The 16,090-nt window shown below is 44.5% G+C and overlaps 2 protein-coding genes across 5 annotated transcripts in view; one reads left to right on the top strand and one right to left on the bottom strand.

Moving 5' to 3' along the window:
- The first annotated feature begins 364 nt into the window (after nt 1-364).
- LOC137534139 (transmembrane protein 17A-like) overlaps nt 365-16,090 on the top strand; it is a 50,316-nt gene continuing 34,590 nt past the window's right edge. Inside the window, exons 1-2 of one of the 2 annotated variants that reach the window (XM_068255517.1) lie at nt 365-400; nt 3,006-3,068. The gene's annotated coding sequence lies outside the window, so the exon portion shown is untranslated. The remainder of the gene's footprint in view (nt 401-3,005; nt 3,069-16,090) is intronic. The other variant, XM_068255518.1, reaches the window with a different exon arrangement.
- Nucleotides 3,738-16,090, bottom strand: part of LOC137534138 (uncharacterized) — a 37,255-nt gene continuing 24,902 nt past the window's right edge. For 2 of the 3 annotated variants that reach the window (XM_068255515.1, XM_068255514.1), the window contains 4 exons: nt 11,832-11,937; nt 9,813-10,025; nt 5,928-6,087; nt 3,738-4,482 (listed from right to left, as the gene is read on the bottom strand). In XM_068255515.1, coding sequence (XP_068111616.1) covers nt 3,924-4,482; nt 5,928-6,087; nt 9,813-10,025; nt 11,832-11,937 — 1,038 coding nt within the window. In that variant the 3' untranslated portion in view covers nt 3,738-3,923. The remainder of the gene's footprint in view (nt 4,483-5,927; nt 6,088-9,812; nt 10,026-11,831; nt 11,938-16,090) is intronic. The other variant, XM_068255516.1, reaches the window with a different exon arrangement.

The following is a 16,090-nucleotide window of genomic DNA, read 5'->3' as shown; positions in this document are numbered from 1 at the left end:
ACGCTAAATGCTAGCGATTACGATTCAGCAAAGTCCTAACATTTCTCAGCGATTGCGATTTTGCTATGCAATGCACTGCATAGCAAAATCGTGGCAAAAAAAAAAAAAAAATAGCTCCGCGGCGCGATCGCGCTTGAGTAAAAAACGAACCGCGGTAGTGGAAATTACCCACCGCGATTCCTATGTTAAATTTCAAACCGTAGCGATTTAAAAATCACTAGCGATTTGCGATTCAGCATCGCAATCGCCGCTAGTGATAAAGGGCCAGGGATCATTCTTGTTCTCTTGAGCTTACAAAAACTGATAGTGGGGCAGTTACTCAAATAACTGATTACTTAACGATCAAAAATCGGTAGCTGTTAAATTACACAGCTACACATATCTTACTGCTAATACTAAAGTAAGCACATCTATAGAGTGAAATGAGTTCAATATGTATTGCATATTTTCTTTAAATTTACTGAGAGAAGTGGCAAGTTTACTAAAAGTTGAGTTTTATAAAATATGTTCACAGCTAAATTGACCAGTGTTTTTAGAGGGATTTAAAGAGACTCAGAGATGAATATAACTAAAGATTTTCTACTTACCCAGGGCTTCCTCCAGCCCCATAAGCACGGATGCGTCCCTCGCCGTCCTCCTGCGGTCTCCCGTTCAGCCCTGGTAACAGGCTCTGTCGCGTCCAGACTAGGTCTCCTGCACATGCGCGGAGCTACTGCGCATGCGCAGTAGACAGAGACTGATACAACTGAGCCAGTTACCGAGGCTGATTGTGGCTGAACCGGAGACCGCAGGAGGACGGCAAGGGACGCATCCGTGCTTATGGGGCTAGAGGAAGCCCTGGGTAAGTATAAAATCTTTAGTTATATTCATCTCTTAAGCTCAACACACACCATACAATCTTGGTTGTACAAATTTACCAAATCTATGTAGTATAAGAGCCAACAGATTGAAAATACCTTGAATGATTGATTGGATAAGCTCTTATACTACATGAAAGTGGTAAGATTGAACAATCAAGATTGTATGGTGTGTGTTGAGCCTTAGTCTCTTTAACCTTTTCGGGACCATGTGCATGAGATCCTACGCCGCACTTGTGGCTGTTCTAGCCTGATGCGGCGTAGGATCTACGCCGGCCCGCAATTTCCGCTCCCGACGCGATCGTGCGCACCCGGAGGGGGAGATTAAGCTGTCATATGACACCCGACATCTCCCCCGAGTGATCAGCAGCCATCGCGTATGGCTGCTGATCACACGATCACCGTCGGATCGTAGTGATCTGTTTGACAGCTGCGGCGGCAGGGGGGGAAAGAAGAGGATCCACTCACCTCCCTGCCGTTCCAGCGACGATCGGCGCCCCCCTCCGCTCTGGCCGGCATCTCCGCTTCATCTGACGTCAGCGCCGGGTCCCGGCTTGATGACGTCATCAAGCCGCGACCCGGAACTGCTCGTCAGACAGAACGGAGATGCCGGCCGGAGAAGAGGGTCCCGTGCGGCTCATCGCTGGAGCCTGGAAGGTAAGTGAAGGCTGCTGGCAGAAGGGGGGGCCCAGGCCACCAAGGAGGGACACAATGCCAGGCAGCCACACACGGGATCCGGCCGCCTGACCCCCCCAAACGTGCGCACCCCCTTCCCGCGCAAAATGCCTGGTCCTTAAGGGGGGGGTAGGTGTCCGGTCCCGAAAAGGTTAAAGAGCAATTGTAAGGAGAGGATTTTTTTTTTTTACAAAACAAAGGAAAAGAGTGTGTTACGAGGAGAAGAAGAGATAATCAAAAGAGAGAAAATAATTGTCTTACTCTGTCAATGTGGTGTAGAAACACCTCATGCAGCATGGGAAGAATCGTGTTTACTACTGGTATGCAGAGCTAGAGGATTTTTGTTTTATTCTTTTAGTTGAAGACAAGCCCCTTTTTTCTATTAGAGATACCCAAGCTTAGTCAAATTATTTAGGGCCCTGTTTCACACTGAAAATTGCAGCAAACCCCGTTATTATGCCACAATTTCATTTGCCATTCTCATTCAGGGAGCAATTCTTGTTCTCTGAATGAGAATCGCAAGTGCCATTGCCGCAATTTTCAGTGTGAAACATACTGGCTTTCAGTTATTTTCTGCCATTTCTTTGCTTTCTACTATGCTGCTATGTCGGGACTGTGTCTGATCCTGTGCTGCTGCTATTTCTCTGCTCTCCACTAGGCTATGATGCTGGAGCTGTGTCTGATCACATTTTCTACAGCATTAGATTATGGTGCTGACATTTAAGGCCCGATATCTTAGCACTCATCCCTTCTTCACACTCCAGCCCCCAGTCATGCTGGTTCCTGAGTAGAGATGTGGCGAACGGTTCCCGAACCGTTCGCCGGCGAACATCTCTGAATTCCTGGGGGGTTTACTACTTCCGGGTCGCTCTGACCCGGAGTAGTACACCTGCGCTGCCCGGCGGAGCGCGTCCTAGATCGCGCTCCTGTTGCCGGGCACTTTCTGCGCATGTGCATGACGTCATCACGCTCATGCGCAGAGAGTGCCGGGCAACTGGAGCGCGATCTAGGACGCGATCCCCCGGGCAGCGCAGGCGTACTACTCCGGGTCAGAGCGACCCGGAAGTAGTAAGCCCCCCAGAGATGTTCGCCCGGCGAACCGTTCGCCACATCTATTCCTGAGATAGGATATATCAAGGGTATCAGCGCTGCGTAATATGTTGGCGCTTTATAAATACAATAAATAAATAATAAATAAGGGTATCTTGTGAACCAGTGGAGCTGGAGGGCTGCAATTTAGCACTGGGGTCCCCTCCCTACCCTCAACATGTGGAGTACATAGGAGGTATGAGTGCTGAGATATCAGGCATGAAATATCATTAGCAGCTCTATTATGCACACCAGGAAGGACCTGCATGTGATGTCATTACCCTCAAGGCTGTTTATCCAAGGCTGAATTTTAATTAGGCCTGGGACAAATGTCACTGAGTGGGAAGGATTTCACCTTTTCATCTGGATTTCTTTTGGCTGCAGGACTTTTTCCCCTCTGAGGACTGAGTTTTCTCTGACAAACCTGCCATCAGGTTCACACTGGTGGTGAGTTCATTTCCACCTTACAGTTGCCCTTTTTTTGTTTTTCTTGTTTATAGTGTTATGTTAGTATGTCTGTACTTTGCAACGTTCCTATGCACACACTTACACACTGTTGTGGGAGGAGCATGAGGGAATCATGAATCATTTGTTTTTACAATAATTTGGGGTGTGTAAAGTTGATATGCAAATAGACTTTCTTAGGTGGAGATATCAGGTTGGGATTAGGTGCTCACAGAAACCAAGTTACAAACAACCAGCATGGTTTCCACAGGTGGAAAAATAAACTCACTGGGCACAGAGGTCGACTCCCTCTGTATATATTTCTGTCTACTATAATTAAACTGTAACTGTAACAAGAAAGATATGGAGGCTGCCATATTTATTTCCTTGTAAACAATAACAGTTGCCTGGCAGCCCTGCATATCTATTTGGCTGCAGTAGTGCCTGAATCACACCAGAAATAATCCTGTCAGAACTGACAATATTGTCAGAAACACCTGATCTGCTGCATGCTTGTTCAGGGTCTAGAGCTAAAAGATTTAGAGGCAGAGGATCAGCAGGATAGCCAGGCAACTGGTATTGCTTAAAAGAAATAAATATGGCAGCTTCCATATCCCTCTCGTTACAGTTTACGTTGAACTCAAATTAATTCTTCATAAACACACACAGAAAGTCTTTTTATTTTATTTTTATTTTCCACCCTTTCTTGGTAAACAGATTAAAGAAAAAAATAACTTAAAACAAATGTTTTATTTACAATTTTACAAAGCAAATCGTAGAGGAGGATGAGAGTTGGGTCTGAGTCAAAACCTGTAAGTTCTGGAAACACAACTAGCAGTTGGTGTGAGAAGGGTATGTCTATGAATGCTGCGTATGTATGGGTGGTGGTGTTGGAGTGCATGAATCATTTGGAGTGTGTATATCTGTGATCAGTGAACTGGAAGGAAACAAGGATGAGTTGCAAGGATATGTTGTAGGGAATGGCGATGCAGGCAATGTGGTTGGGCCATATATAGATTGATGAACCACTTGCATTAAATTGAATTTGGCATGAGGTAGTCGATCTGGTGGAATGCGCCTCATGTCATCACCTAGTGATACTAAGAAGCTGGAAATGCTGTCTTCTGGTCGGAGTGGCTCACGTTCACGGGCTTCTCGCAGCTGTTCTCTCATCTCCCCCAGGACGGACATAACTTCTGTTGAGAGAGGGTCAGGAAAACCGCCTTTTTTCTTTGTCACTTTCTTTCCACGCTGTGGTGGAGATGGCCGTGAGATCCTCTCCTGAGGGGAGACAGGGACACTGGCTGAAGACTCGGCTTGCTGGGAAAGTTCTACCTCTGCCTCCTCCTCAGCAGGAGCCTCTTCCACAGAGATGGGAAGGCTTTCCTCACTTTCTTCCTTTACATTTCCAGGTGTTCTGACAGAAAACAAAAGTCAGAAATAGGTGTGTCAAGCTCAGGGGCGTAGCTAGAAATCATGGATTATTAGGCACCTTTTTGTCCCCACACCCTGCACCAGTTTTAGGTAGCCAGAGGTGCCTCGAGTATTAGATAGCCCGTTTGTTTGATGCTGCTGGGTGGGGAAGGTGAGGAAAGCACTGGATTCTGCTGGGTGGGGGAAGAGGGACGCGCTGTGTGGAGAAGGAGGGACGCGCTGGGTGGGGAAGGTGAGGAAGGAGGGACGTGCTGGATGTTGCTGGGTGGGGAAGGAGGGACACGCTGTGTGGAGAAGGAGGGACGCACTGGGTGGGGAAGGTGTGGAAGGAGGGACACGCTGGATGCGGCTGGGTGGGGAAGGAGTAACGCGCTGCATGGGGAAGGACGGACGCCCTGGATGGGGAAGGGGAGGAAGGAGGGACGCTCTGGATGTTGCTGGGTGGGGAAGAAGGGATGCTCTGGATGCTGCTGGGTGGGGAAGGAGGAACGCGCTGCATGGGAAAGGAGGGACATGCTGGGTGGGGAAAGAGGGACGCGCTTTGTGGGAAAGGAGGGAGACACGGGGTGGGGAGGGTGAAGAAGGAGTGGTGCACTGGATGCGGAAGGAGGGACGTTCTGGGTACTGCTGAGTGTTGAGGGAGGGACATGCTGGATAGGGAAAGAGGGATGTGCTGAGTGGAGTGGGGTGGTAGTTAGCATAACACTGGTTACCTGCTTACCAGGTCTCTCACTGTTGCACACTGGCCCACCCTCCTTCTCTTCTCCTTGGTCCCATCCCGTGCACGACGGTAGAGGGAGAGATCTCACTCTGTGCCTGCCACGTGTCCTGGGGTTTCTAACTTCCTATTACCAGCAGCAGCGCTGCGAGATCTCTCAAAACTGACGTATGACGTCAGCTGCGTGTCTCCACCGGAATCTCTGCATCCACTGACATGCGGGAACTGGGGTGGAGGAGATCGGCATTCTGTTCGTGGCAGACATATAGCGTGTCAGCTGCGGTGATGCGACCGCTGCACTGAAGCCACCTCATTATCCCCGGCACTCAGTAGGATTGGGCAATCTACAGTTAATAAAAATAGCGGCATTATGCGTGGCCAGGGGACCTGTCGGAAGACCAATGGCTAGGAATCTTTGGCACATTCCCTGCCTGTTCGCCATCACCCTTTGTACTCAAGCGCCCTAGGCACAGCATGGGGTTTTCCCCGGGTCTCCAAGAGGCCCGCAGTGGACCCCCTATCAAGATGACACCCACATACTATGGGCCCCATAGCAGCAAGAGCAGCTGCTATGGGGCCCATAGAATGTGGGTGTCATCTTGATAGGGGGTCCACCGAGGGCCTCTTGGAGACCCTGGGAAAGCCCCCTGATCCCTACACCCTTGGTCATGGTATAAAATCTGTCAAAACACTTGTAAAACTGTACTCACTTTCGAGTTTGCATTGTGACCTTGAGGAACTGTAGTTTTTCAAAGAACCGGTGAATTTTCACTTTTTTACCAGCAGATCCACTTCTCTGGCTTCCCAGGGCATTAAGATCCCTCTTGAACCGGTCACGGAGACTCTTCCACCGAATCTTCAGCTGTCGTTCTTAAAAGAAAAAAAAAGAAAAAGCGAGAAAATAAAAAATTCCACCAATACATACAAGACCAAACTTCTTCTACTGCCTAGTGACACAAAGTACAGACTTCATTCAGAGTTCAGAACCACTTAGATTTTGTATGGGACCAAAAGAAAAATAAAATACAGAGTAGGGACACCAAGGGTCAAATACAGTGTAGTATGTATTGGTAGTTGAAATGAAGTATGATAGAGTAATAAGTTATACTCAAAAAGCAGGTTTGCCTCAAAGGCAACCACTGTATAGACAGGTGGGGAGATTAGACCTGACCCCACTCAGGATTAAGAAGTCACACTCCGTAGATGAGGGAAAAAAGGGCGTAACACCCCTCCACCAGGTGGAGACTTGATATAGGGTAGTATGGATACAAAGGCGTAAAAAGGTTAAAATTATCTAAAAAGTTTAAAACATGAGGAGGCAGTGGTGGACTTACCTCCTCCAAGCAGACACAAAAATTGCCAATGTGTTTGTCAAATACAACAGGTTTATTTACATACTGTACTCCGGGGTACAATGCAACTCTGAGGTGCCTGGCTCTTCTACTGATCACATATGCTATTGCTCCGTTGTTATTGCCTGACGAAGCAGGATCAAACCTGGGAAACACGTTGCATTGTCCCCAGTATGTAAATAAACTCGTATTTGACAAACACATTGGCAATTTTTGTGTCTGCTTGGAGGAGGTAAGTCCACCACTGCCTCCTTATGTTTTAAACTTTTTAGATACCGTACTTTTATCCTTTTGGAGCCTCTGTATCCATACTACGCCAAAAGTAAAATAAGACTCTTTACTAAAAAGGTATGCTAAATATATTTTTTTATTCTTAAAACAGAATGTATTTGCAATTTCAGTATTTATCTTTGTGAGCAAGAGAAAAATCACTACTGAACAAGTAAAATTATCCACTGATGTCTCTCAAAGTCAGACATAAATGTGTCAGGCCTGGAACGCACTCGGAACGCTTTTCTGAGTGCTTTGTGATTTGAAAAGCTCTTGCTAATGTAATGCTGTGGGTATGATCCCACTTGAGCGATGTGATTTTATAAAAAAAAAACCTCATAGCATTGCATTAGCAAATGCTTTTTCAAATCACCAGCGCTTAAAAAAGGCTGCTAGTGGGTTTGAGCCCTTATAGAGTATACTGTTCATGTTGAGCAATAATTCCTTCTGTTTTATGAAGATACATTTATATTTAGCATTGCTTTTAGTAAGGGGGCTTTCAGGTTCTTTTTAGCCCCTTACAAATTCTTAGTGGTCCTGTAGTATGATGAACTTTCTGGGTACTCTATAGCACTTGATTTTTCAAGTCCCACCTCAAAGTCATATTAATCCTCGCACTAATTTGAACCAACAAGTCAGAAACAGCTGTATGCATTTTAGATTAGTTTGGCTCTGGAAAATGATTGTAATTGGTTGTAGGCATGCTGTACATCAGCGGTTCTGGATGTGTGTTTTGTTCAAGGAAATAGAGGAATGATTAGCATATTCAGTGTTGATGGACTGTAGGAAATCTTTGTTGCTCACATAAAGCTGGATTATTATTTATGCACTGACGCATTTATATTATAGTGATATAGAGAGTCGCCTACTTGCAAATGACTTGCGTTACGTTTCATAAATACAAACAAAATTGTCATGTACAAACTATACCCCCCGTCGCTCCCCTCCTCCGCTAGCTTCCTCCAATTGGAAGCTAAGCCGCGACCCAGCACAGTGGCACAGAGGCATGTCATTGTGCACAGGACATGCAACATGCCCCTGTGTCCTATTAAGATTTGAAAAAGGCCGCCTCTGGTTCTCTTTAAATTCTTATATATCAATACCTCATGGAAAATGTACACATCACATGGCGATCAATCCCCTCTGTTCCAGCTTTGCAGTTCTGATGGGAAACTCGTAACTATATATTATATAGGAGAGAACAGAGGCGCAAAAGGATAAAAGGGGTTTTAAAGGAGTTTAAAAGCCAAAAATTTGGTAATTAGAGGAGGCAGTGGTGGACTTACCTCCTCCAAGCAGACACAACACGACTGTACATTCAGTCTATTTATTAACGAACTCCAGATAAAACAAAGCAACGCGTTTCACGGGTCAGTGCCCGCTTCCTCAGGCAATAGAAAAAGGAGTTACAGCATCTAGCACCTCACAGAGGTGCCGAGTGTTTGTTTTGCTAGATGCTGTAACTCCTTTTTTTATTGCCTGAGGATAATCTCCCCACCTGCCTTTACAGTGGTTGCCTATTGGTGACCCATGCTTGTGAGTATAACAACTATTACTCTTTGTCATTATCCCCTTTGTCAATACATACTACACTATTGGGGCTTTTGGTGTTCCTCTGTTTATCTCGTTCGTAACTATATATGAACACATGTACGGAAGACATACCACTCAGTGAATCTCCTTCCATCAAGGAGTATTGGAAGTGGAGGAGGGCGCTCGCCTACATAACTCAAGCACCACGAGCCAATCAGATCCCCAGTGCTGAACTTCATCATCATGGTCATGCCACACTCTGCTGCAGCTGACCAGATGGGAATCTGAGATACCTGTGGGGAGGCAGCGTCATTGCCACCTCCCCACTACTCGTGGTCTATTGGGGTGAAGGGCATAACGTTAACATCCCCATCCTCTCCCTTCAAGTCCGTACAGAGCCAAGCTCATGTGATAGGATGGTGGCTCCACAACCAGAACTCCCCACAGGGAAGGAAGAAAGGCCACAGGAGGTAGCCCAGCTTATGAGTAAACATTAATCACAAATGTAAGCTACAAGGGCAGGGCTCTCTCCCCCTTTTGTGTCTTGGAAATCATTATACATTTTATTCATCATGTTACTTTTATCACTGTCATTGCCACTTCTGTATTTTGTATTCTGTATGCTGTATCATTTTTTGTATTTTGTCACTAGTTATGTATCTTGTATATTAGTGTACACCATTGTCTGTATTATGTACCCATGTTTGTTTCTTACTTTGTACAGCGCCATGGAATATGTTGGCACTTTATAAATCAATAATAATAATAATAATAATTAGTCAACACATTTGTAGCTATATATTCAAGGCATTGGCTATGCTATGTCAACAGGTTGCCACCTACTGTTAAAAAATTAGAATACAGTATATAAATGACCAAAGGGAACTATAGGTATAACATACTACTATCAGGGCACGTCATCTGATCATTTCAGGCTCCCTTTAAAGCGGAATATAACCCTGCATTTCAACTTTGCTCTAAAACATTATTTACAGCATATTATATGCAAAAAGCATTTTTTTTTTACTAGACCAGCATTGGAAGGGTTAAACACAGAGGTTTCAAGTTCCGTGGAGAGATATGCAGAAGTTCAGATTTTTACATTCTATTTAGTTAGATGTATCTATTGATAAATGTTACACACTCTTTGGCTGTCCTCCAAGCTCCTTCTCAGTGAGAGAGAGTGAGTCACATTCAACACTTAGATACATTTATGTAAACAAAATGTATCTATTTCAGCTTCGGATGCGTCTGCAGAAATCTCCAGGAACTTTAAAGCCCTGTGTAACCCTTCCAATGCTGGTCTAGTAAAAAAAAAATGCTGGTTGCATATAATATACTGTAAATAATGTTTTAGAGCAAAGTTGAAATGCAGGGTTATATTCCACTTTAAGGGCAATTACAGAACAATAGATATTGGTTTTACCACACATTAAATACCTTGCAGCTCCCTCTCCTTCTTTGACATAGACTGCCAATGTGGGGTCACTCGTCGAGTTACATCCACCCATGCCTCTTTCTTCTTATAGCAGTCACTGTAGGAGGCTAAGGAACTGTCATATAGCTCTGGGTGTTCCTCTACAGCTCGGATCAGCTCTTGGACATTAATATTTCTCATCTTGAATGCTGTTATTGTTCGAGGCATGCCAGTATCTGCAAAATGATTACCACAGTATCTTTTTGGTCACTAGGCAGAGATTGTTGTTGGATATTTACTACAAAAAACAATCCACCAGGAAGTGTCAAATGTGCCATCTCATTTGTTTAACTCCCTTGGCGGTATGATTCTTTCCTGATTTTAGGGTCTAAAACCTCAAGTAAACTTTTTCTCAGGTTGTCATTATGGGGTGTGGTGTATAGATTTCTGAAGACAAAAATGAATTTAAAGCAGTATCGTCACCATAAAAATCAAATTTCAACAGCAACTGGTCTGAGTGTATTAAGTGATAAAGATGCTCATCCTGCATTAAAAACTTTCAAAACTTTTTCTGCTGTTATGATTTGGAGTTATCACATACTTAAGGAACACTGGACCTTTAGTAGTCGTGCCAAAGAATTGCATGCTGGGGGTTGTTTTTATCTATAATCTATTCCTCCTCTTCCCTTTATTTCCCTGCCAGCTGCTTATCTGAAATCTAATCCCCTACTCACTTGTGTTTACAAGCAAGGCTGAGGTGACTCAGCGATTGGAGGAGACAAGAAAAAAAGTAAAGGGCAGAAATGACATCACGAGTTAGCCTTAACTGTGGGCAAAAGACATGGCCCCCACCAGGAACAGAATTCTCGTCATTTACTATATAACATTCACTGAAATCAAAATGTGGACAGTATAATACATGTGTTATGCAAGTAGATCAAGTATTTATCTACTTATATATGTGTTTTTTTTCCCTGGCATAGTATGGCTGATCCTACTGCTTTAAAGAGACTCTGTAATATAAAAAAACAAAAACCTTCTGGGGTATACTTACCTCGGGAGGGGGGAAGCATCAGGGTCCTAATAAGGCTTCCCTCTCTCCTGTAGCTTCAGGGAACACAGCGCTAGCTCCCCCGAGCTTGACAAGGCTTGATATATTTACCTCGCTGAAATCCAGCGCAGGTGCAGTAGTGGCTCTTCGTTTGGGCTAGGCGTAAATAGCCAAGCCCGATCGTGTTCACTCTACTGCGCAGGCGCAAAAGGACTCGTGCCTGCGCAGTAGAGTGGATCGATTGGGTTTGGCTATTTCCGCCTTAACCCGAATAAAGAGCAGCTAGTGTGCCTGTGTAGGATTGCGGTAGGTAAATATTTACCTCGCCGTGATTGGGGGGGGGGGGGGGGTCCTAGCAAAGCAAGGGAGGAGGAAGGGAGAAGCCTTGTTAGGATCCAGAGGCTTCCCCTTTCCAAGGTAAGTACTCCTCCAGGGGCCCTTTTTTCCCCTTACAGATTTTCTTTAATCCACCCGTGCAAATTTTATGCAAGATGTTTTTTATCATTACTAGAGTTTCAGATTGTTTTGAGTTTGTTTGTAATTTGCCCAATCCTCTCAGCAGCTCCTTTTCCACTTGGATTCTGAGCCCTCAATAGGATAAGCTTAGCTTCCTATTCTTGTGTGCATATTTCAGCAGCCTTTGTGGTCTGGCTGCATGCTGTAGCTCTCCTGTTCCTGTGCCAGTGCAGCCCATTTATGAAATGGTGTAAATAGTGCATTTTGTTGCTTTATGCGCATGCAGGTGTTCCCTAGAATGGCTGAACCAGACCGGCCTCAGCATGAATTTCCAGTTTGAGATCATGAAACATGTTTTGTTTCTTTGCTTGCTGACTTGACTCTTGTGGCTAGAGTAGGGGCCCTTTCAACCTGGAGGGGCCATTCAACTATTAACCTAATTGTATCATTATATATCAAAATGTCAGTGGAAGTGGGAGAGTAACTGAATTAGGAGAACAGCAGATCCTTTATGTATTCAATGGTTTTTACTCACCTGTATTGATTTCTGCTGGGTTTCCCTTCTCTTTATTTTTAACAGAATCATTTTGCACCTGGAGCACTGGGTGAGATTCCACAACCACTATATTTAAGTCTTCCTCCTAACCAAAATAGAATAAGCAGTTGAAAAAACATTCAGCTAAAAAAGTATACTGGTTGATTTGTAATGAAGAACAGTGACGTTATGAGTGTGCTTTACAGTTACACTCACAAAAAGCAAGCTACTTCTTTTTACAAACAGAAGTCATACAGTAGCAAACAGTTTTTTTTTTTTTTAAAGTCTGGTAGTATGGACCTGGGACTAAGAAAAGGACCAGAAAATCTTGACTCACGAGTTCCTCATTGAAAAACTTGGGTTGGTGGGGATGCATATGATTCAAAAAGTAGGTGGAAGGGCTCCAGGACTCTGATGGATGGCTCAAATTGTTTCAGGGGAGGGAAAGCACGAAGTAAAGACCTCTGATGGCAGCATTTTGTTTTTATTTTGGGGGCAGGGAGGAATGACATCAGCCCTGGTTTGAGGAAGCGGTGAAAACATGATAGTGCTTATTAGCTGGGTGGGACATAATTACAGCACTTCCCATAGGTGGTGATGGAGAAAAAGGGAACAAGTGCTTGGTAGGAATGGAACAAAGGACAGTGGTGACTGTAGTTATTATGAGGGGAAAGGGAGACAAAGGATGGCTGCACTTGTTATGAGGTGAAGGGAGTAATGTGATGGCAGCAGTTGTTATGGTGTGGGCAATGGTTGCATCTGTCAGGGGTAAGAAGAAATAGTAACAATATATAATGTGAATATGTACAGTACTGTGTAAATCTTTAGGAAAATGTTACAAAAAAAGTATTCTAATGTAAGAATATTTTCACATGTACAAATTTTAATTATATATTTAAATCAATTTACAAAAAAAAAAAAAAAACAACTTAGTGAACCAACAGAAAAACCTTGTAGCACTCATACAAAGCTGGTAATTTTGTAGGATTATAATCAGGAGTATGATTAACCAGTTATATCAGACAGGTGCCAATGATCATCATTTTCATATATAGGTTGAAACAGTCTATAACATTTGTGTAGGAGGTTTAACCTCCCTGGCGGTGCATTTCTGTCTGGAATTTTGAGTCAAAAGTGGTACATTTTTTTTAAGAATTTTAGACCTCCGATTCTTAAGTCATAACTCACCAAAATATATCAATAAAGCCTGATAGACATTCAGCATATAAATAAAAGACTGGAAGACACATTTTTTGAAATAATTAAATTTTATCAATAAACTAAAAAAATAGCAAAACTGTACAAATAAGGCAGCAGATTATATATACAGTATGTATATGCAGTACAGTATATACCTAGTACACCTCCCTCGTTTGGTATACTTTAAAACAGGGAATGGCACAGAGGGCGACATTATAATCCAGGCAGTAGTATCGGGATTCTTTACGGACTTTCTTGCCTTTGCTATCAGTCTTGCTGCAGCATACAACGTACATCCTGGTTGGTGCAGTTTTTTTTGGAGTGGGAGGTATATACTCCATAAGGTGACAGGCAGTGAGGGGCTCGAGATTGACTATGTAGGATGCACAGTGCCCAACTCTGACGTCTGCTGATGAGGTCTGATACCTCATGCATATGCATTCGCAAACCTTCCAGGTAAAGTCTGCATGCGTTCCTGGCCTGTCACTGCGCTGTTTGTACAGGATGTACGCATTCCAAAGAGACAGTTCCAGCAGATGTCAAAACATTTTTTTTAATAATTGTTTGTTGTTGCTTGCGGACTGCGGGGTAGAACGTCATTGCTTTTTCGTCTCTGTCCATCCCACCCATCATGTTGTTATAGTCCAGGATGACTTGAGGCTTGTCGATGACTTTACCTCCGCATGTCCTGGTGGTGACAGTTGATGTGTCATGGACCATGCTGAGGACACACACGTCTTTCTCATCCCACCAGCAGAGAGCCAACATTTTTTCCTTCTGCCATGCAACAACGTCCCCAGTTTGTAGTTTTTATTTGGCGAAGCTGGTTGTCATTTCTCGCCGATTAGGCCAAACAGTGCCGTAGGCATCAGTTTTGTTCTTGATCAATATTTCAAAAAGTTCAGGGGAACTATAAAAGTTATCTGTGGTCACACAGTATCTCTTGTTCAGCAAAGGCTCCAACAAAGACAGCACAGATGATATCGCCAGTCCTTAGTTGTTGAAAGCGGGGTTACATTTTGTCCCTTTTCCTGTATACAGAATGCTTTTTCATATATAGCCCATCGCTAACTCCCATAGCATATAGGATTTCATTCCAAAGCGGGCCCTCTTGGATGCTATGTACTGTATCCAGAATAGTCTCCCCTTGTAGGCCATCAGGCTTTCATCAACACTTATGTCCCTCTGGGGTACATAAGTGTTTTGGAAGTTTTCCACCACCAGCTGATAAACCTCCCAAATTTTTTTCAGCTTTGGCGCAGGGTGGATGGACTCGTCAAAGGTGGTGTTGTCTGAAAAGTGCAGATATTTCATGATCAGTCCAAAACAGTATTCAGACATTACCACGCCAAAAGAAGTGGGTAGCAATGATCTTGTTAGTAGACCAATACCATTTCTGCAGGGGCTTCCCCACCACCCCTGCAGAATTATTAGTCCGAGGAAAAGCCATACGTCCTCCTTGGTGACCAGCTCTCACGTCCTGCTCCTTGAAAAGGGCCCCTGTGGAGCAGCCAGTTCTTGCGTGGCGTAGCAGTTTGTTTCCACCAAGATTTTCTCAATGACAGTGTCACTGAAAAAGAGCTGCAAGTACGCCAGGGGGTTATGCTTGCAGTCGATTTTCAGGCCGGGCTCCCCAGTAAAAGGGAAACATGGGGGCGGTGGCGAAGCCTGAGTAGTGTTGATTGGGCACCAAACCCGTACATCACTGACTTCAGTGTTGGTGGTGATGGAGTCACCGTCACTCTCGCTACCCGAGTCAGATGACAGATCCCCAGGTGCATCACTGTCCCCTCGAGTCCACCAGCGACTGCAGATCAGGATCTCTGTCCTGGAACTCTATCAGTGCTTCCAGTTTGAGACGCCTTGAGGTTGACCCCATAGTAGGTGACGGGCAGGTGACAGGCAGAGAGTAATCAAATACAGGCAGAGGCGGCAGGCAAAGAGAATAGCCGTAATCCAGGCAGAGGTCGGTACATGCAGCAGGCAAACAGAATAGTAGTAATCCAAGCCGTGTTCGGTACAGGCAGCAGGCAAAAAGTATAGTCGTAATCCAGGCAGAGGTCGGTACAGGCAGCAGGCAAAGAGATTAGTCAAAATCCATGCAAAAATCGGTACACAGGTAATCAATCAAAAAAAAGCAGATCACAGATCGCAGCACTTGCTCAGAAACAACAGGGAACCAAATGGCTACAATGCATTGGATACAAATGTATTTGACACATTTGTATCCAATACAATGCAGAATTATGGCCAATCAGCACTGACATTTTTAAATTTCCTGCACCTCCCCATGACATCACGCTCATCTGATTGGCCGCCGGGTCCCTGGAAGAAGAAGAGGGATCCCGGCGGCCGGAGACTATTACAGGCACCCGGGGAGAGCAGGGGAGACATGCTGGAGTCCCGCTGCACAACGCCAATCATGCGCGGGACTCAGAAAACAACAGGAAACCAGGTAATTTGCTGTCCCGAGCTGAGCTCGGGACTACTGCCCCTAGCTAATTTCTCCCACCCCAAGCTCAGTCAAACTTTTTACCAAGGCGATGCTGTGGAACCGCTTGGGATATAAGCTGTGGACCACCTTTGAAACGCACACGGAGGGAAAAAAAAAAAAGAGCCCAAATAGTGTAATATTGTAAGTCAATGAATACGCCCTGGTTGTGAATAAGAATACTCACAAACCGAGGTTGCTAATATGGGCAACCAACTAATTTCAGCATGTGGAGATATATCCGACTCCACTCTGATGTCCCGGCCTGTCCAGGATCACGGTTGATCTCTTGGATAAGACAGGAAGTGATAATCTGTTATAAAGAACTCTCCTCTTTGCAGCAGTGCCTGCACAGGCAATTTATTCTACATTCTGATTTTTTTGTACTGTAGGTAAGGGTTGAGTGATTCCAGGTTCAAAATAAATCTGAGGTCTCTGCTGCTTTTCTTCACCTGGAAGAAACACTTCTGGAATACCTCTTCCAGGGGCACAGGAATGATCTCTTTTCTAGTAACTTCTGAACCACAATTTCTGCCCAATTAAATGTCTTTGGAGAATCTAATGTCAA

Source organism: Hyperolius riggenbachi, chromosome 10, assembly GCF_040937935.1.
Source record: "Hyperolius riggenbachi isolate aHypRig1 chromosome 10, aHypRig1.pri, whole genome shotgun sequence".
NCBI lineage: Eukaryota > Metazoa > Chordata > Amphibia > Anura > Hyperoliidae > Hyperolius > Hyperolius riggenbachi.
The sequence above is the reverse complement of the archived record's forward strand: the minus strand, read 5'-3'. Positions and strand labels throughout refer to the sequence as shown.